Source organism: Xiphias gladius, chromosome 12 (assembly GCF_016859285.1).
Source record: "Xiphias gladius isolate SHS-SW01 ecotype Sanya breed wild chromosome 12, ASM1685928v1, whole genome shotgun sequence".
NCBI classification, from domain to species: domain Eukaryota; kingdom Metazoa; phylum Chordata; class Actinopteri; order Istiophoriformes; family Xiphiidae; genus Xiphias; species Xiphias gladius.
Genome location: NC_053411.1, coordinates 1,509,404 through 1,530,798, shown reverse-complemented (window position 1 = coordinate 1,530,798; position 21,395 = coordinate 1,509,404). Strand labels below are relative to the sequence as shown.

Here is a 21,395-nt window from a genome sequence, read left to right as displayed (position 1 = left end):
GTGCGGCAAAGCATCGGTTAACACACGAGGAGGGCCCGCTGCAAACCAGGGCCCCGTGAGCTCCAGCTCATTATTTTTTGTGCTGGGGATCCCATATGGTATTCTCATAAAATCCTGTTTACTTTTCTTTATAACTACAGTGTGGGTCTATACCAGACAATAAGCTGTGTCACATAAGAATCCAACTAACAGTTATATTCATTATTGATCGATCTGCCCATTACTAGCTTGATTAATCAATTGATTGTCTGTTGACATGAGCCCAAGTTGACATCTTCAGATTACTAGTTTTGTCTGACCATTGGCCAAAAACCATGAAAATATTCGGTTTACTATCACAGAAGACAAAGAGAAGCAGTAAATGGGTTGTGCCCATTTGAGAAGCTGGAACAGTGGAACATTTTGGCGGTTTTGCTTGACCAAATACTTAAAAAAAAGACTGATCAGTTGCTTCACTTACTAATTGTCTGATTATACATTCTGCTATTTAATGTTGTTTATTGTAATTTCATTATATAAGAAATGATTCTTATTGCGTTGGGTGTTGTCCCCTTTTAGAGACATGCCCATCTAGAAATAAACATTTATAAAGAAAAATTACATTCATTTGTCTGCTTTTGCCCAGGCAGCAGACTACTAGTGTTGATTAACTGAAAAACATGTTTCAGCTGGAATGATAAATTCTCTCTCTTTGATGTTCTTTGTAGTATTCCAAATTATATTGAAAATGATGATTTCTCATTCGGTTGGGCGTTGGACTCCCTCTCAAGTCCCATCTCCCTTGAGTTAAGGATTTTAAAACGATTTTCCATTTTCTGCTCCTACAAGCCTCCCTCTCCTACTGCTTCGATTCTCTCATCAAACTCGCCCATGATGATGCACATTTGATTACAGAGCATATTGCGGAAGCAGTGAGTTGAACTGTATCCCTAACACTGAAGCTTCTGCACAAAACCCCACATCAGTTGAGGTCATCTGTAGAAAAAGCCAATAAATCAATGGACCTTTGTCCATCTGCTCCAAGCTGCAGAGGGCTATGTTATTGCAAGCTTTATGTAATCTCTGTGCATTGTCACTGAATTTTCTTTTGGTTGGTTATTGAATTTCTCTCTTCTCCCAAATTCCGGCTTTACTAAACAGTGAAATGAGACATGAGGTTCGGCCTAATTAGCACCAGTCAGTCACACTGAGTGTGTGACTCGTGGACATGTCAGCTCATTGTTGGAATTTTTGGGGGAAATCGTTTTTAATGGGCCCGTAGTAATGGGTCATGGTCTGAAAAGAAAAGGAGGGGGCGTTGTACTTTATGGTTTCTGTGTCCACGCCACAGTGAGCACACACACACACACACACACACACACACACAGACAGAGCAAGCATCCCGGTCCCACATCCTGGTACTTTTTAGCGTTGTCAAGGCAGCCTCAGAGCACGGCAGGCTGGCGGAAAGTAGCTGCAGTGTCCTGGCAAAATATCTGTCCAAAAACCTTCACTAAACTGTCCCGGAAAGTTAGGTGTAACTGGAAGGTAACGGGTATGCATGTTTTTCTTCCACATGTTTCCAAGCGTCCCGCTTTGTGACAGTAATATGCGGGTTTTCTCGCGTCTTTTAGACAGGCAGCAGACTCAGACAGGCGCCAGTCCGTGTGGACAAGAGGAGGAAGATCTTGTCCATTGTGCCGCTGCGAGAGACAGCGCTTTATGCACCGTTTACGCTCTAATGTGGTAATATTTTCACCGAGTTTCTGTATCTACTCTTAACTGTGCTTCAGCTAAGTCGATTCGCTGAGTTTATGGGCAAATAGACCCAGAATAAAGAATAAAAATGGCTCTCGACAGATATAATTTGTGATAGAAAGGGACAGGTTTAAAGGGACAGTGACACTCCTCTTGCTTCCTGGTTCCTGTAGCTTACACATTTCGCATACACGACGTGTCTGTGCCACCACAGATGCTGTGCAATGCAAATCTTTCATATGTAAATTTTTGAATGCTACAGTGAAAGGTCTGAACAACTATAAGATGTAGTCTTTGTCACGTGGAAATCGCAGACTGTGTACAAGAGTTGGGGTAGAGCAAAGGGCGTTCTAGTCCCTGTGCATTGTCTTGACTTAATCCATTTTAAGCAAGCGTCCATGGAAATGGGAACACTTGCTATAGTGAGTCTGAATATGATAAGTAGGGAATTTCATTAAGGAAAAAGTTACAGAAGACTGTGTGAAATGTCCCAGATCTTATATACCTATATGTGAATTTATTGCATATGAAATATTTCACGTGATAAACCACATGTGCTGAAATAGGAATTAATTACTGATTTGCAATGTGATTCACATGGGATATAAAACTACCATATATCATAAACTGATGTTTTCATATGTAATATGTGTTGAAATTTTTGAGATTTGTGGCTTTATGATGTGAATTTATCATGTGAAATGTTCACATCATAAAGATGTCAACAGATGATTCTTAAATTTGATTTTATTACATCGGAAATACTATTCACATATTATATTCCATGCTGAATTGATGTTTTTGCATACGATGTCTTTCATTTTACATGTTTTATATTTTAGAATAACTTGTGCTTTTATCATGTAAATTTCACGTGTGCTTTTTTTGTAAGGGAAAAATGTAATAAATCAATTTGAAAATCACTACAGCAAATAATTAAGCATCACAATCCCCTTCATGGGTTGATGATGTGTCTCTAGTAATATTATGATATCTGAAGTTAAAGAGGAGCAATAACTGTTCTACTGCAATTCAGTACAAGATTTGTGTTAAAACTTTCCCAGAGGTGTTATTTCGACTATATGTTTACTATTGAGGTTACACTGTTAACCTGGAAAAGTTGACTTTACTTACTTAAAATTTAAGGCAGTAATCGGTTATGGAGAAATTAATTTGTTTGAGTGGAATCGATTTAAATGCTAATAGACTGGTAAGTAACAATATAAGTTCAGTATACTAAAAGCCCAGTTGTTTGTACTTAAAGTCAGCAGAAAAATCAGCTTCTTTAAATCATTCATTTTATTAAAAAATTAAGCTGAGAAAACTTAAAATGGTTCTTGTTCACCGGTAGACACAGAATGCAGTACATTTATTAAAAATTTTATTGAAAATGACATAACACCAATAAATCCCACATTGTTGGTGAGATATACAATATATATAAAAAAATACTTTTATTATGTCAGAGCAAGCTAGCTCTACACTTGGAAGCTGATTTTATAGTTTCTGATGTACTTGCCAGTACTTGCAGTCCATAAATTAGTCCAGATGGAAGGCATATTGTCTGAGGTGGATTCTCCACTTTACCCCCCACAACACTACCTTCCAAGCTGTTCCTTGCATTTGATGGGTTCAGGTGAGAAGAAACCAGGTTTTGGTCCACATCCTCCTAAGAGCAGAACAGGGACGCCTTTGCCATTGTCAGTAAACATTTGTAAGTACTACTCTCATTTTACTAGCAAGCCAATGATTTGTTTCCACAGTATGACTGGAGTCTCTGAAGTCAAAAGCATAAAATGCAAGTTAAAATAGAACAAGATCAAATAAAGTTACTCAGAGCTATTCTAGAAGAAGTTAGAAACGCCTTCCCCAAAAATGACTAGAAACGCCTTCCCCAAAAATGACTAGAAGCCCCTGCGAGCAAAGGGCAGATGATTTCTGCTGGTGCAGTAATTTGCAAGGCAGAGAATACAGAGTACACCACCTACTCTATAAGAATGATCCAAATTATATAATGATGAAGCGTGGACAGAAAGCAAAATTCCTCCTTATTCTTAAAAGATTCAAAATAAGTTTCAAAAAGCACCGTTTGAAAATGAAATAAAGAATATTAATTCTAGAATGCTATTTAGTCACATTAAAATTCAAACTTAAGCTTAAGTAATTTTGAAACAATTTGTCGATCAAGCCTGAACTTACTGAATTTCATAATATGAAAAAAAAAAGAAATATGAAAAAAAAAAAAAAAAGGAAAATGTTGTAGTCTCCTAACCTCCTCACAGTCAGTAGTCAGACTGGTCCATATTGGTCCAATGGCACTTGACATCAAACAAGCCTTGATCATGCCTAGACAGGTTGCGTCTCAGCCAATTAGAAGCTGGCACAGTGCTAGGTGCTGATAAGGGGGTGTGGTCCAGAATAAAAAAGTGATGTGTTTAAGTCTGTTCAATTAAAAAATGGTAGTGAAAAAAATGATCCCTTCATGGTAGTTCAATATACTGAGGTTGCTTTAGTAATGTAATCAAACTCGGTATTAATTAACTTAAAGTGTTTAAGTAGAAACATTCTATGCTAACAGTGGTTGGTGAATGGGGGAGGGAAAAACATTAGAGAGACCGCTCAATGTAATGCAGTCCAGTAAAACACGGTTAACTACAACCTCAAGAATAAACATACAGTTGAATTATCTCCTTCCTCACAGTATCAACATAACTGAATATTATTATCTTTCTACATGTAGAATTTATGTCAGGGCTGTTTTATTGGATTGCATTACATTGTAAAGGTGTACCTAATAAAGTGGCCAGATTTGTCTAGTTGAATTAATATTACTTTGACAGTGTCAAGAAAAACCTGATAGATAGAATTTATGGCTGAGGTGTTGTATTGGAGTACCTAATAAAGTGGCAACTGAGTGTATAATATCTTGTTAGTAAATAGTCATTGCTCCATTTTGACCTCAAAAAATGTAGTCATTTTTGATTTAAAAAATGAAATGAGGTTTATTACAAAGCACGATGCAACTAAGAATTGTTTTCTGTTCTTCAGGACACCTGCATACAGATGTGATGTCTGAGAGATTTGGCAGCTGCTCAGCAGAGCAAAAATACCCACTGTGGCATCATATAGGAGGACACAATGTAAGTTAATGGCAGTGAGGAGTGTGGACTGACGGGATGAACTGAATCAGTGTGACAAGGGAAGAACCAACCGGTATTGTTGGATGAGAACTGATGAGCTGTCCAAGCTGGCAATAGCATGCCAACTGCAAAAGGTAAAGGTGGTTCAGCGTCCCACCGCTACCGCCCTGCCTCAGAGTATGATGATGCCACCCTCGCCCAAAAGAGAGAATACTGGAGAACCAAGAAACGAGAGCAGAGAGCCCGACTGTCAGAGCGGAGAGGAAAGCTATCACAAGACAGTCAAGGGGAAAAGCTCCTACATCGAAACGCCCCTGCAGTGGTGAATTCCAGTTTATCTGGCTCATTTTCAAGTCCTTCTTCTCCTATGCAGGGTAATGATGAGTCATATCAAACGGCCAATGTCTCTCCTGCCTCACAGAGTGGAAATACAGCGGGGGACAGTTCACTTGAAGCCACTGAAAGCCAAAAGGAGAAGTGGTTCCAGACAATTAAACTCAACAAGGTCTTGCCTCAGTTGCCAGCATCATGTTCCATCTCAGCCAAAGCTGCTGGGGGCAGAACAGCCACAGTTAAATGCCGAACAGCAAGGGGTGCTGTGAACAGAGCTGTTACCTCACCCAAACCTAGTGGAGCCCAGCTGAACACCGGTTCCTCAGTGCCTCCCGTCCGAATGACAAGAATTACCAATGGCAGCTCCGCCAAAACAACACCTCAGCCATGTGTGTCTATGCAGGGCACATCAGTCTCTAAAATGCAACATAAGACACAAGTTGCAATACGCATTCAGCCCAAACTCTTACCCACCAATGTGACCACAGGTATGATTCTTGTGTCTTCTCCATGTGGCCCCCTTTCTATTAAAACAGAGGGCAAAACATCAAACACAACACCTCAAAGTGGAACAAAGAGTGCCTTGGTCACCACACAGAGGGCTAAAGGTGTTGGCAACTCACAACCTTCAATAGAGTCCGAGGAGGAGAGAGCAGCCAAGCGCAGAGAGCACTGGCGGATAAAAAAGCGAGAACAGAGAGCAAAGCTAGCAGCTCGGATAAATAAAGCCAGAGAGAGGACGCAGGGTGCAGAGATGATGGTACAGAGGCAAATAGCACAAAAAACAGGACTCGTGGGTGGCAGGGTTCTTCAACATCTTCCATCTCAGTCGTTTTTGAAAAGAGTGGGCCAGAGGCCATGTCCTACACGGGTCAAAACTTCATTTACGTCTGCCAAAAGGGAAACTAATAAACTGCAAAGTGGGGCAGCAAGTTTAGTGACAGTTAACCTGCAAGTAAGTCAGAAAAAAGTACAAAATCCACATGAGAATAGGACAACACTGACAGCAATTGCATCAGATGTTATTTCTGTGAAAAAAATAGGGGAATCACAGAGGAAGTTTCTAAGTTATGTACATCTTTCTAATGTTAACCGAGGGATTGCACGATGTAAAACACCTAGACAAAGGTTCATTGATGCCCAGAAGAATTTCATGAATCAAAGAAACATAAGATGTAAGTCCCCGCTGCTTTCTTCAGTCTTTAGTACCAGAAACATCCCCAGAATTGACCCTAAGGACACCCCTGAGCAGATAATAGCCAAACGGCGAGAGTACTGGCGGATTAAAAAGCGCGAACAGCGAGCTAAACTGTCGATGGAGGTGAAGGCTCGGTTGAAGGAGAAGGACTCTCTGATGCGAAGAGTGAAACGCTACCAGAAAATCCTAGAGGAGATGAGGAAGGCCAGAGCACTGACACAATCAGCAGGAAACACTCTTACCCATGCCTCTGAGACCATTGGGGGGTTCATCAAAGAGGATGGGACAGTGACCATTAACATTCCGCAGGGTCCGACAGGTCACATCACAGCAGCACATAAAAGTGAAGAAGAACCTCATGTAAGTTCCAATAATACCCGCATTACACAACGTCAACATCAGCCTAATACGAAACGGGGAGGAATTGCACCTGTTAGGATAAATCAGACTCCCATTGCACTCCGCCCAGCTCAGGTGAAAGGCTCTTTTCCTCTTTCTGGACAGTCAGTCAACAAGCCTCCAAGACTAATGTCGGTCAGATCAAGGACTCAACTTGAAAGCACAACTGTTCCTAATTCACACCCATTACCAATCCAAACTGTAGGTCAGCTCACACTCACTCATCCTCCAACCCCTCAAAATGCCATTTCTGAAGGATCAACAGCAGGGTCAAAACTTGGTGGCTGTGTCATGAAAATGGCCGTTTCAAGTAGCACGCCATCACTATCAGCACTCTCTCTGGATCCAGAGCTGACAGAGGAGGAGAGAATGGCAAAGAAGAGGGAGTACTGGAGGATAAAGAAACGTGAGCAGCGAGCAGCTCGTGCAGCGCAACTGAAGCAAGGTGTCTTACAAGCAAGGGCCAATGCAGCCTTACAGAGGAGGAAGGCCCAGAAGCAAGTAGCTGTAACCACTGTAGCACTGAGCAGTAGTCTTACTAACCATACAGAAAATGCACAACCTCTTCCAAACAACAGCGTGCCTGTTACACCAAATGCAAATGAGATAAAACAAGAGACTGAGTCTATGCCAGCAGTTGACCTAAATTCTCAACCAGAACAAGCCATCTGTCCAGATATCAAACCCCCAACCTCCCCACGATCACCTCCAGTGCCCCAGCCAGAGTCCGATCCAGTTCTGAGTGCAGACAGCCAAGCTACCACTCTGCTAGCAGTGGCCTCTATGAAGAAACTCCTGGAAGAATCACTTAGCACAGTGAGGGAGTGTAAAAGTGAGCAGAGTGATATTAAAATAGAGACAATGGAAGAGGCTTCAGAGCAAGAGACAAAGACAAATTTACCTCAGCTCTTTTTTGAAAAAGATGAGGTGGCTCCTATGGCTGCTGACCTGACATTGCAGATAAAAAGCTGGCAGCCAGACACTGATGCCTTGGTACAAGCAGGTTCACCAAGCCCTCATCTCAAAGACTCATCACATATTAGTGAGACACTTCCACCTCTTCCTACCTCCAATGAGGTAGTCTTGCATCCCACCTGTGATCACTCCTCCCAAACCACTTTGAATTTCATAGTAAACCCCTTGACAGAAGCCTCTGGCAGTCCATCTTCACCACCCAGAACCCAGAGGCTTCGAAACAAAAAAGGGGACTATCAAAACTGCTACTCCCCAGAGCCACCAAAGCTTCATCATCTACCCCTGGATCAACTACACCCACAGCAACAGCACGTTGAACAACAGTGTCAGGCACAAGAACAATGCCAAAATAGCAACTCACCATCAGCACAAAGGTATCGCAGTGTGGGCACTGAGCAGGGCGGCTTGACCAGCCTGCAGCGGAAGAGGGAGTATTGGAAGCTGATGAAGCGGCAGCAAAGGGCCAGGTTAAAGGCCAGGCAGAAAGAGAGACAGGGAGAATGCAGCAGTCATCTTTCCCCAACAAACATCCAGGTGAAGTGACACATGGGAATAATGTTTATTTTGTACAATCTGCAGAGTTTAGATGTTTTCATATATTGTGTTGCCGAGTAACAAATAGCCAATACTGTTACAAATAGCTAATATTCAAAATGCTTGATACAGCATTGTTTTGCATTGATTTTACTGGGTTTTCGACAGATAGTGTGAGGGTTCAGGGGGCAAAGTTTAGAAAAAGAAACACTCAAAGACTATATAGAACTATATATAAGTTCCGCCCCCTTCGCTGGCTAGCTTTTGTTCCTTTAGCATTGGAATTTGATTAATCACTTTTTCTAAAAAGTTGAAACATGATACGGATATTTTTTGTAAAATTTGAGCACCTGATCGTTTCCATTAAGAAAGCGTCAGAGTGTGGTTGTGTTTATGAGAGTCCGTTCAAAAGACCCACTGATGTGGCATTCACATCATTGTAAGCTGAAAGAATTCACAGAAAGATCTTTGTTCATGAGTTGTGGTATATGTTTTTAAAACTTTTTTCAATGGAAGTTACTTTTGAATTTTTTTTTTCATTATTACTTTTGTTGTCAGCCTTTTCATATTCCCAGTGTGACACAGAAAATCTGACAACACAAAATAATTCACAGTTTTTAATGTCCATTTATTTTGTCAGTCAATAGTGTTGACAGTGTTCTCTACCCTTACAACCACTTCAACACTAAGCATATTGCATACGTGTTTAAAATACAACATCACAAGTTCCATTTGATCGTGGCAAAAATGATTAGCCCCCAAGAAGCTTTAACTATGGGCCCCAGGCTAAAACTCATATGATATACTGTTGTTGAATGCTAACAATATGCTACCCAGCCTTTATTAAAATGAGAAGGTATTCAAATTTTGCTAGCCTGTATTGTTGTGGTTACCCATGAAGGTGAGATGATGAACTGAAAACCCCAGGAACATGTTTTAGCTATGAGAGAAACAATTGAATCACAGAAATGTGTGGGACGGTGGGTAGCTGGAAGAGGGACATCAAGTTTGGCTAACTCAGTATGTATATGAGGAAAGAAAATTTAGTTTAGTTTCTGATGTGTACCAGAAGCTGTCTGCTGTACACTCAAAGTATTTGGTGCACATGGGATACTATCTGATGTGCACCAGAAACTTACGGGGAAAAAGAGTTTTTGCTCATGTCCTCTTAGGGACTCCATACACTCTGTGTACTGAGGTATTTAGATATTATTGCCTCAAAACTTTGTGGCCAGAGTGAAAAATAGTGAAACTTTTACCACCTTCTGACTCTTGATGGATGATTAACCCTGATTATACTGAATTCAGTTTATCTAAGCTAAGAACATAAGACAATCAAAAGAAAAACCTTTGCTCTGTTTGTTTCATGGGGCTACAGATATCGGTGCCCACACCATGAGGCTTAGGGCAGTCTTGCAAACCTCTCTCTGGCATTCGACACTTTCACAGCAAAAATAAAGGGGCGTTTGACCTAGAGGGGCCCACTTAAAACTAAGGGCAAACATACTCTATGTGCATGTTTCAGAAAGATTATTGACAGATCTCTGGATATTTTCATTTTTTGTTGATGTTGTATTGTTGTCTTTCAGGCTCCCCATCTCGTTATCATCAATACTGTTAAGGGGGCAAATCCTCAAGCAAAACCAGCTCTCCAACCCAAGCCATCGATTGCTTCTCTGACTGCAGTGACCGGGATACCTACCGTCCTGGTTGTTAGCCCTACAACATGTAATGCTGAACAGTCACCTGACTCATTCCAGGTCAAATTGCCCGTCACCAGTGTCTCTTGCTCACCCAGAAGTGAGCAGAACAACATAAACATAGGGCCTTCACAGATCATGTCTGACTACCTAGGAGCTCCTGAGAATCAGCAACAAGCCATGCTAGGTTCACGAAAGTGGATCTCTAGAAGCACAGATGTAGACTCAGCACCCTCCCTCCCTACTCTGAAGCCTCCAGACAACCCACTGTCCAGCATCAACCTGCAACCCATTGAACCCCCTGGTCAAACACCAAATTCAACCCTCAGTTCAATGAAAATCCCTTGTTCTCAACTTCAGAGCACCACACATATGATACAACCTCTCACTAAGCTAGCACCTATAAGCACCATGGTTCCACCAAAACCCATCCCTGGGGAGTCTGAAGAGGACTTTCTAAGGAGGAAGCGGGAGTATTGGAGAATAAAAAAGAAGGAGCAGAGAGCCAGGAAGGCCATTCAGGACAAGGGAATCACCCAAAGGAGAGCTTCCAACAGCTGGAGGCCCATTCTACCTGCACAGGACCTACCGAAACAGGTCAGAGCTCTACAGGTATACCAAAAACCTGTTTTGTGGCGTACAGGCTCTGTCTAATCATTATGGTCATACTAAATGATGAAGAGCACAGATTATTCATAATTCAATACGCAAAGATTACATTCTTACTGAAAACTGAAGACAATGGTATGATAGTCTGTTTGTGCGTTAAATGTATGTTCGCAAATCATGCACGTTTTGGTTTCAGCATGATGTCTCTCTATTTGTCCTCACAAAGTTATTCACTAAATTCCTAAGATGAATGAGGTGAGGTTACATTTACTTTATTGTCATACAGTAAAAAAGAAAAAAAAGGAATCATTTGGTACAGTATGAACTTACTTTAAGTTTGTTTATTAGGATCTTGAATTTTTTCTCAAACCCTAATTTTTTTTCTGTCTCTCGAATCCCCGTAGGATTCTGGTCAGTGGGTGAGCTCCTCTGATGAGTCAGAACATCTTATGAGGTGGGAGATGTGTTTTGCTCCCCTTTGGCGTTGCTGCTACAGGCTCTGTGTAGAATAAGGATTAATGAAACTGTTCTCCTTTCACAGCACTTCAGTGGACAACGACCTGGAATCGTTTCCATACTCAAATTACACAGCGCCAGTAGAAGGTGGAGTATTAACTCTGTCACTTTGAACCAAAAAGAATGCACATTAAAATGGCAAAACTAGCACAAAACTTACTCTCCCGTTATTGTCTCTACAGATGAGTCAGAGCTACTGTTCGGTGACTATGAGAATAACAATGGTGAGGAAGGTTCTGTCTCAGATGTCGTGTGGAGGAACAGTTACCTCATGGACTACGACCCACTCAACCAGTTGTTGGTGTGCATGGTGTGTGGGGAGCTGCAATATTCTCACAGCCTGGAGGGGGTGAGGGCGCACATCGATGAGGCCCATCCAGACACCCTGACCCTGGAACCTGGGGAGAGACAGCGAATACTGGAGGCCTGGGACGAGCAGGTGTCCCGGCGAGAACGCTTCTTCACCAGCCAACTCCAGCAGCACAGCGGGTCCCTGACAGGTACAGTTTGACCTTAGAGAAGAGATGTGTATAGAGGGCAAGCTAGCTGTTAACGTATTGTTTATATATATGGTTGTACAAGAATTGAAAAGGCCCAAGACCAACAGTTTTGCTGCAATAGTGTTGGTTCAGAGGAAAATATCCCAACAACTACTGGTTACATTAACCATTACATCTTTTTACGTTTTACAGTGAAACTGTGTAACTTTTGAAAAAAGAAATAACACAATAATCCTCATGTAAAATTTTTAAAAATTTCATGAAAGATGTGTATGTTGTTCAGCTGAATACATGCAGGGTTTTTTTTGTTTGTTTTTTTTAAATTTATTTATAGGTTTTTCAGAAAATATACACACAAACATTTATGCACCCCCCCCTCACCATCTCCAGACATAACAATAGTAATACCAACTAAATAAATGAGAATAAATAAGAAAAGATACATAAATAAGAATAATTCATTAATAATTATGAATTAAACGTGTGAGAAAAAAGGGGCTTTGTAACCACTCCATAGTCAGATACCTTTTGCAAAGGTATATATACATATATGCAGACAGACAGACAGACAGACAGACACACACACACACACACACACACACACACACATATATATATATATATATAATATATATATATATATCTATGTCTGTCTACACTGAAATAAGTGTACAGAGATATCCAGTTATATATATGTCTCATAGATGTATGAATATGTTTCTCTCTCTCTCTCTCTCTCTATATATATATATATATATATATATATATAGAGAGAGAGAGAAACATATTCATTGCCCTGAGTTATTATGGCATCCCCCATAACTAGCCCAGATGCTTTGAATAAAATTGATAGTTAATTGAGATAGAGCAGATCTATTATAATATGTATGAGAAAGATAAGAGTAAAAGTGAAATCTTTAAAGCGGAACCAAGTGTATTTAAATTTCTGATGGGACTTGCATCTCTTATATCTGACTTTTTCTAATGGAATTAAGGATAGCACTTCTTTGATCCACTTTGTGATTGTTGGGGGCTTGTCAGACTTCCAGTTGCAGAGAAGAAGTCTCTGGGCATGTAGTGAGGCAAATGCCATAAGGTTTGCTTGTGCTGTAGTGATGCCTACAACCACTCTGGGAATTCCAAAAACAGCAGTAACTGGGCTGGGTTCAAATGTCTTACGATAAATACATGAGAAGGCTTCAAAGATAATACCCCAAAAACGTAGTCAAAGATGGGCATTTCCAAAACATTCGGGTTCATGTGGCACCTAATACATATAGGATCAACACTGGGATAGCATTTGTTTCTCTCTCTTGAAATGTAAATGACGTAAGACTTTAAATTGAATAAGGCAATGTCTGAGACAACGGTTTAGTTTTTGATTTAGTTTTATCCAGGGAAGGCAAACTAATAGCTTGGATAATTTAATATAATTTTAGAAAAATTTCCCTTGTATCCCTTCCATAGTATTTTTTGGTGAAGCTGCAGGCCTAGAGGTATATTAAGGTCCTGTGAGAGAATTTCAAAAGAGGCAAAAGTGCCATCTATGAATATATCGCTAAAAAAAATCAAGCTGTTGTTATGCAACATTGGAAATGCTGCCTCAGTCTGGGAGGGAGTTAAGAGATGGTTATAGGGATTATGGCCACATGTACTATTGAAATTAAAGTGTTTTCTGAACGGACGCCAAATTCAGAGAGCGCTTTTTATCACAGGATTATTCACCTGTTTGATAGCTCCTCTGGGTAGTGGAGAACTCAGTATGGATATCGCAGAGGCTATGGGATTAGAAATGGGCTCCATGAGGGCTCAGGTGAAGCAACTTTTATTTTCAAATGCTGCAATCCAATGAATTACTTTAGCTACATCGGCTGACCAGTAATAAAACATAAAATTAGGCAATCCCTGTCTTCCCATTGTTCTAGGTTTCTCTAAGAGGGTTCTTTTTGATCATGGCTCGGATCTATTTCAAACAAATGCAGAGATGTGACTGTCAAGGTCTCGAAACATAAATTTAGGTAAAAAGAATGGGATATTTTGAAACATATATAGGAAACAAGGCAGCATTATCACATTAATTGCTTTAACCCTGCCTGCAAAGGGAAATGCCCATTTCAAAAGATCCAGTTTTGTATGGTCTAATAAATTTATAAAGTTATGGCCATATACTGTAAATCGTCATAAGATCGTGTAACAGTAATTCCCAGACAAGTAAATGATTGATTTTCCATCTTAAATGGAAAGTTATTGTAGGTACGATCTATTGCTATTTGGTTAATAGGAAAAACCAGACTTTTGGAAAAGTTTAATTTTATAGAATTTTCTGAGATGGTGGAACTTGTCTAAAAGCCGAGGTAAGGATTCTACTGTATTAGACATGTAGAGAAAGAGGACATCCGCACAAAGAGAAACTTTATGGGTAGAGCCCCCTCTCACTATACCAGCTATTCACCATGTCAGCTATCTTTTCATCTGCTTAAAGGACTATAGCCAATGGTTCAATAGCAATATTGAATAATTTATGGACATAGGCAGCAGCTTTGTCTAACATCACGATGAAGGAGAAAATAGTGTAAACATATGAAATTGGCTTGTGCTGACGCCTTTGGGGTTGCATAAAGTAGTCTGATCCACAAAATGAATGACGGGCCAAATCCAAATCTTTCCAGAACAGTGGGAAGATACTTTCATTCATCTATGGAGAGTACAACATTTGCTTGCTGGGCAGAATGAGAGGAGTAGAGCACATTAAACAGTCTACGCATGTTGTAGAAAGATTGCCTGTCTGGTATAAAACCACTTTGGTCAGGTACAATGATGTTAGGAATCACTATTTCAGTGTGTTGCAAGAGGATCTTGGTGAGAATTTTGTAGTCAGAACACAGAATGCTTATAGGCTTATATAGGCACCCACAGTGTAAGGTATCTGCCTTTTTTTGATAAAACCGAAAAGACTGCCTATGTCATCGTTTCAGGTAGTTTCTGTTTCAGTAGTGATTCTTGGTATACAGTATACAGGATAGGAGATAGTTTTCAAGAGAATGATTTGTAAAATTCTATGGGAAACCCATCTGGTCCTGCTGCTTTGCCACTTCGCATAGAATTAATAGCTTGTGTAATTTCCTGACAAGATATAGTAGCATCAAGGCAAGTTTGAGTTTCTAGGTCAGTCACTGGAATGTATATTTTGTCAAGGAAAGCATTAACCTCAGAGATGTCTACACTGGTCTCTGTTGTAGAAAGATAATTATCAAATTTTTTGAAACTGTCGTTAATAGTTTTGGGATGCAAGGAAGTAACACCAGGTGCCACACAGATCTCTGAAATAGCTGTTATCTGCCGCTTGTTTAAATTGGCAAAATAGCAGTCTGCCTGTTTTGTTGCCATTTTCATAAATGTTTGTCTTGATTTTTATAAAAGCTGTTCAGTATATCTAATTGACAAGTTGTCAAATTCAGTTTGCAACAGTAGCTGTTCCTTATATAATTCAGATTTATGGTCATTGGAGGTCTCTTGTCAGTATCTATCATCTGTACAGACAGTTCTGAAAGACTTTTTGTGTGCTTCCTCCTCCCGAAAGCTGAGCAAGAGATAATCTGTCCTCTAACGTAGGCTTTGAGGGATTCCTAGATTATAGTGTATGACATAACCAGGGTCGAGTTAATGTCTAGGTAAATGTCAATTTGTTAATTTATAAATTTGATAAATTTATTACTGGACAGCAACAAAGGGTCTAGTCGCCAAGTGTGCTATGGCGCTAAACTTTTGGGGGAATGCATATCTAGACTGGGCTATGATCAGAGATAACAATGTTGTTAACTGGCAGTTTGTGAAAAATGTGAGAGATCCGTTGTCAAGCAGGAAAAATTGAAAATTGAATTGTGGGGGTGATCTGATAGATGATTGGTTAGGGCGTGTACGACATGGGCGTAAAAGCCCTAAGCAGCAAGTCCGTGGTTTGACTCCTGGCCAGCCGAACCGTTTTCTGCATGTCACTCCCCTACTCTCTCCCCACACTTCCTGTATACTTTCACTGTCAATTAAAGGCATAAAATACTCCCCCATACCTGTGGATTGTCCATAGACATTAGCTAAAACAATGTGTGAACCAAAAAGTTTGGTTCACATATCGTTGCCATTCTCATTGGAAATGACTGAAGTTGGAACAAAAGGAATTCCCTTTTTGATCAATAGCGCTGTGCCTCTGGACCTGTCTTCGTATTTGGATCAAAATATGTTTCCAATCCAGCTTGTCTCAAAAACAAAGGACAAAACAAAATGAATCAGAGATAGAAAAAAAAGACAGGGGTCTTAAATCCCTGTGCAGACCTCCCCCGAAATGGAAGATTGCACTAACCTCCACTAAGCTAAGGAAGTAAAGGTACACGTGACGTGCTCATTGTCTGGGAAACCGTTCACACAACCTCCAGAACATGTCTTATAGAACTTTTAAGGCACAAAAGGTAACAATAGTCAGTATAGTTCGAATCTTATAGTGGCAAATAGAAACAGTAAAATTAAAAAAAAGTCATAATAAGGGCAATAGCAGTGATATCAATATCAAGCAGAAAAAAAAAGAAAAGGCGCAAAACTAAGGTAAAAATATTCATATCAGAATATAGCATAAAAAAAAGAGCACAAAATCTACAGAAATGTTGAAAGGGGAGAGATCATAGTGGATTCTCATATAACTGTTTTTTCTATCTTTGGCATCATAGCGCATAGTCATATTTACAAGTTTAAGAAAGTGAAGCAAAATGTCGTTTTATGATGTCATTATCAGATTATATGCATTTTATTTTTTGTGTATGGGCCAAAATAAGAGATTAGGATGGTGTCTGTCCGTCCATTCAAGCCACACGAGGAGTTACGGTCTGTGTGATGTAGGCCTGAGTTTTTTATGAGTCCAGGAAGATCTTCTCCCTGCCGTTACAGGTGGTGCAAAGTCAGGCTGGATGGGAGATGCCAAGCTGGAGTCCTTCTAATCCTCTGAGCTGCTGTCTGACGCCATTGAAGGCTGCCTGAGCCTTGGCCACCCATGCGATGTAATCAGGGTAGACTGAGATAGACATGTCATTCACCTTAATCTCTGCTTTTCCGGGGCACAATGGTCCTGGGGTGTTGTCCTGGCTTTGGCACTGGTTGTGGTGATCTGTGGGACCTGTCTGTCAACGGGGCATTATCTTAGTTGAATGCTTTCTGCAACAGTTCTGCAACAGAGGTTGGGGCGCAACTACTGGGGACCTCCGGTACCCCCAAAATCTTGATGTTGTTCCTCCCATTGCATTTTGTAATGTAGTTAATTCCGTATTCACAGTTGCCTTTAAAGTCCTCAAACCCTGTTGTAATCACATGTACATCTGTTCTGATTGTTGCCGTTTTGCTCTCTTGGATCGCTCTGACCTTTGTTGTCATCATAGTTACAAAATCCACGCTCAAGGAGGAAAACAGCTCACGTTTAAAGGTACTATGACCATGTCAGAAACACCGGCGGGGACTACAGCATCATGGTCTCCTTTCTCAATCGAAGCTGAGGATGCAGCAGGTGAACTGGTCCTTGGTGCAGATGTGGCAGTCTGACGTTTTTTAATGGCCTTGTGCACCATGACACAGCATGGATGTTAATATAATACCTTATACTAATAACAATGTGCCACTGGCTAAACTTTGAGTAGAATGCCTTTAAATTGGCATTCAAACACATGCTATACTTCCTACTCAATACACTACCTACTGAATAGCTTGCTCAGCAGCGCCCCCATGCAGTTGTTTTATTACTACAGGCTTACTTGGTTTACTATGACCAGTAGCTTATGGTGGCTAATATTAGTTAATGTGAGCAGACTTCAATAGATACTGCTGTGTAACGGCCATCAGTGAGTCAGTTTGCTGACAATGACTTTTCTTCACTTGTGCTACAGCTACTCTACATTTTAGCATGTCACAGATAAACACTTACTTTTTCATAAAATTAGAATAAGAATTAGACACACTTCATCTCATCTGGAGACTTGTTGAGCCAAAGACAAATCCACAATTTGCTCTCATTTTAGCTCTGGTTTGGTCGCCACCAACAACTGAGAAAAAAATGTGGCTGTTTAGCCGCTAAATGTTCCACTATGTTCACCAGCTGCTCTCTGACTGTGTCTGTCTGCTGTTTGCTACTGAGCAGGTAGTATACAATAGGTTCAGCACAGTCGGAATGAATCAACACTGAAATTAAGCTGTCAATAAAATCAAAACAATGAGCTAAAAGACCCTACAATGCTCAGTAGAGCTAAGGGAAACTGTTGTATTAGTATAGTAGCAATTGTGGATTCATAACTAACAACCAAAACTGTCACATTATACATAGTCATTTGATCCATTGTCAGTTTAAAAATATGAATAGTGCAGCTTAATAGCAACTGACTAAAAATATTGGGAAATTAAGAAAATTCAGTATGCCATTACACTGGAATCGACACCTGTGGCCAGAGTGCCGTTGAAGTTATATATTATAGAAGCTGAATAGTCATGCTATTTTGGTTCCCAAAGATGATTCCTGATGTTTTGGTGACCCTCTGACCTTTCCTTTAGCGCCACCATCAGGTGAAGTTTTCCATTTGTACAAAATGGAAAATTTACCATTACATTTACCGTGCACATTCATGCTCCCCAGAGACTAAACCCATTTCATTTTGGATACTCCTTTAGCTTTCCTCTACTACCACCTTCGGGGCCATTTGCACTCTAGACATTTTACTTTCTGAAATTTGCTCAACTCGTTCAAGCTCCCAAGAGGATGATTCCATTTGATTTGAAAGGCTTCATGGCCTTTCTTTTTGTGGAATGGTTTCCAACCTTTTTGGACTGTGATCTCTTCCAGCCCCTTTGTATATAAGTTTTATGTAATCATAGCATCTTTTAACTTTTTTCAAAGGCATACATTTTTTGTGACAGCTACGGTGTCTTTTTTGAAATTATCACTTGGAGTTGCCAAAGTCAGAAATGTTTAAATCCTATGAATAAGGGCTTTAAATTGAAGTAATGTCCATATGGCAATGTCCTATCACTTGTTTCGATGAAAGGATGACAGTTCCTTCTTAGTCTGCTTAATTTGAAGAGAGGCCTGAAGAGATCCGTTATCACTATCCAGTATTTTATGAGCAAGTGTGGAAAAATAAGATTTTTTTTAATCCTGTTAATAATCTAAGGGCCCCCAGATTGATAACCCATTCTCTAGCACTGACTTCAGGAAAAAACATCTGCTTAGGCTCTGCTTAGGCTGTATAGGAGCATCATAACAATTTTTTCTCCATGCAAGACCTTTTGCTATTTTTATTAATTTGCCAAACCTGCCTGACTTATTTTGCAGAAGCACACAAGAACTGATCAGCAGAGAACGTGACTGCAGGAGTCAACTGAAGACCATGGACCAGGAGAAAAAACCCACACTATGTCTTTTTTATTTATTGTACTTTTTAAATCAATTTGTCTACCGACATAGAAAGTCACCTTGAAAGAGAATGCTGTCCTCACCCCAAAAAGCATCTTAACCTTATTTCCTACCAGGAAAGTCAATAGTCAAAAGTCAATATGGACATTTTTTTATACTGAAGCTGCCACAATTGAGATTTTGTGACAATATTTAAAATATTTAAAGGAGAAGTTCAACATTCTGGAAAGTCTCTGTCTCACAGTCTCTGTGCTAAGCTAGGCTAAATTCATCGTGGACTTATCTCTGAAATGGACACAGATAACATTACATTGATTTGATTTGATTTTAAACTTTGATCCTTGCGATACTTCCTAAAATCTTCAGTTATTCCATTAAATTCGACCATTTTAAACCTCAGCAACTATAAATATCCAGTGTTTCCCATAGACTTGAAGTCCAGTCTGATAGATTCCTTTCCCACAGACAGTGGCCACTGTGACCAGAGGTGGCAATTTTCCTTCTTTGCTGATTGCTTTTAAGACATCATTTGGTGACATGACTGATAGCAAGTAGAATGGAACCACACGCAGGAGACATCAAAGTCTTGGTGAGGTACACTTTGTTTATTTCTCATTTTACTTTGTGATAAGAGCATTGAAATTTTTTTTAGCAACATGCAAAATCCTAGCCGTATTTGTGACCTTAGCACTCTTTGCACAACTTTGCTATTTGGTAGTGTTGTCTCTGCAAACTCTAGGGGAAAAATCAATTAAATCATTTTTTAAAACCTGTTATTAGCAGTGGGTTGTTTCTTCAAAGATATTTTCAATTTTGTTTTCAAATTGCAATTTTTCTGATATTTTTGTGATGCCACAGATGTCTGTCTGCCTTGAATAACACGTTTGCCTGAAGCAAAACCCTTTAAACCATTACACAAACTGTGCTACTCTGTTCAACTTCACTACACCACTGTGCTAGCTAGGGCAGGATGGGGTAGTGGCCAGTATAGCAACAAAATAGTAGATTTAACGTCCAGGCCAATCATTTAATCATTCCAGGAACTTGGTAAACATCTGTGGGATCATAAAAATATCCTTGAAAAATACAACCCACTACTGTATAACAGGTGAAAATTAAGATTTGCAAAGATAATGTGATTGATTCACAGAGTTATGTATGGAGTGCTGAGGACAAAAATGGGGCTTGCTAAGCTGTAGTGTAGCAGAAGCAGAGAAGGATCATAAAGTCAGCAAACTGAGTGAGTAATGTCTGCTACACAGCAGCATCTATCTAAAGTTTGCTAGCATTAGCAAACATTAGTCACCTAAGCTACCGGTCATACCAGATCAAGTACGGCTGTAGCAGTAAAACCCATGAGTGTATTGAATTAAGCAAGGTTTGTTTTATGCTTCTGAATTTGACATTTTATTTGTAAAAGGAAGACAATGTCATTTTTTCTTCAAAAAGTTACATAGTGTCGCTTTAAAGTCAGACTTATAAACAGTATAAAGCCAGAGAGACCCAAACACCCTACCCCTTCAGTGATATGCAAACTATGGGACATAGCACTTAAGCTTTCAAATGGAGAATTAATGTACATCACACATTGTTGAACAATTCAACCAATAAAAAAAAAAATGGGTAAAAAGAAATTGAAATGCTATACCAGGTTTTGAAGAATGTTTCAATAGGTGTTGTCAGAATCGCCTCAGAGCTAATTACAGTAGCTATATATATTTACAATAAATTATTCAGTAAATTTAGATTTAAACCCCCAGCATTAGCCAGCGATAAGAAAAAAATGTGTTGAAACACATACAGCACAACAATTAAATACTTTAGACTGTGGTAAATTTGTAGGAGCTGATAGTTGCTATGAGTTTTGTATAAATTTTTCCTGCACTACTGGCAGGCTTGCATTCAGGTCTGAGACTGTTGTAGACCCCTGTTAGTTAATATATTGTTACATGGGAATCTGGAACTGTTCCACATGTCTTTGTATGTGGTACTGCACCATGCTGTTCACACCCTGAACTTAACATTTATTCCTTTTTGACAACTTTTTGTATTGAGACAACTTTTTTACAGTATCTTTCTCAACTCTGTAAAAATCTCCTGCAGTTCATATCAGCTTTGCCATGTGATGTAGAGTCTTCTGTACTGTAAATACACAAAATACTTAAGTGGTTATGTGATGCCAAATTTTTCTTTGATTGTCTGTTTCACAATTTTTTCAACTTTATTTATTATTTATTGAATCTTCTCTTATATTACTGATTATTGATGATGCATTATTCATATCCATAGGTAGTTCCATATTAGAGAAATATCTCA

At 39.7% G+C, this 21,395-nt stretch overlaps 1 protein-coding gene across 2 annotated transcripts; it reads left to right on the top strand.

Annotated features, from left to right (window-relative positions):
* The first annotated feature begins 1,417 nt into the window (after nt 1-1,417).
* si:dkey-28a3.2 lies at nt 1,418-21,229 on the top strand. Of its 2 annotated transcripts, none has more exons than XM_040140988.1 (8): nt 1,418-1,527; nt 1,614-1,725; nt 4,786-8,316; nt 9,906-10,628; nt 11,030-11,079; nt 11,167-11,228; nt 11,324-11,641; nt 18,999-21,229. In XM_040140988.1, the coding sequence occupies exons 3-8, from the start codon at nt 4,996-4,998 to the stop codon at nt 19,013-19,015; spliced, it is 4,491 nt and encodes a 1,496-aa protein (XP_039996922.1). In that variant the 5' UTR covers nt 1,418-1,527; nt 1,614-1,725; nt 4,786-4,995; the 3' UTR covers nt 19,016-21,229. The 2 variants fall into 2 exon arrangements, with proteins under 2 accessions (XP_039996922.1, XP_039996921.1); XM_040140987.1 differs by lacking the exon at nt 18,999-21,229 and adding an exon at nt 16,577-16,876.
* The last annotated feature ends 166 nt before the right edge of the window (nt 21,230-21,395 follow it).

Coding starts and splice junctions, on each gene's coding strand:
- si:dkey-28a3.2 (XM_040140987.1), top strand. CDS start 4,996: ATGCCAACTGCAAAAGGTAAAGGTGGTTCAGCGTCCCACCGCTACCGC. Junction 11,080..11,166: donor GAGTCAGAACATCTTATGAG/GTGGGAGATGTG, acceptor CTCCTTTCACAG/CACTTCAGTGGACAACGACC. Junction 11,229..11,323: donor TTACACAGCGCCAGTAGAAG/GTGGAGTATTAA, acceptor TTGTCTCTACAG/ATGAGTCAGAGCTACTGTTC.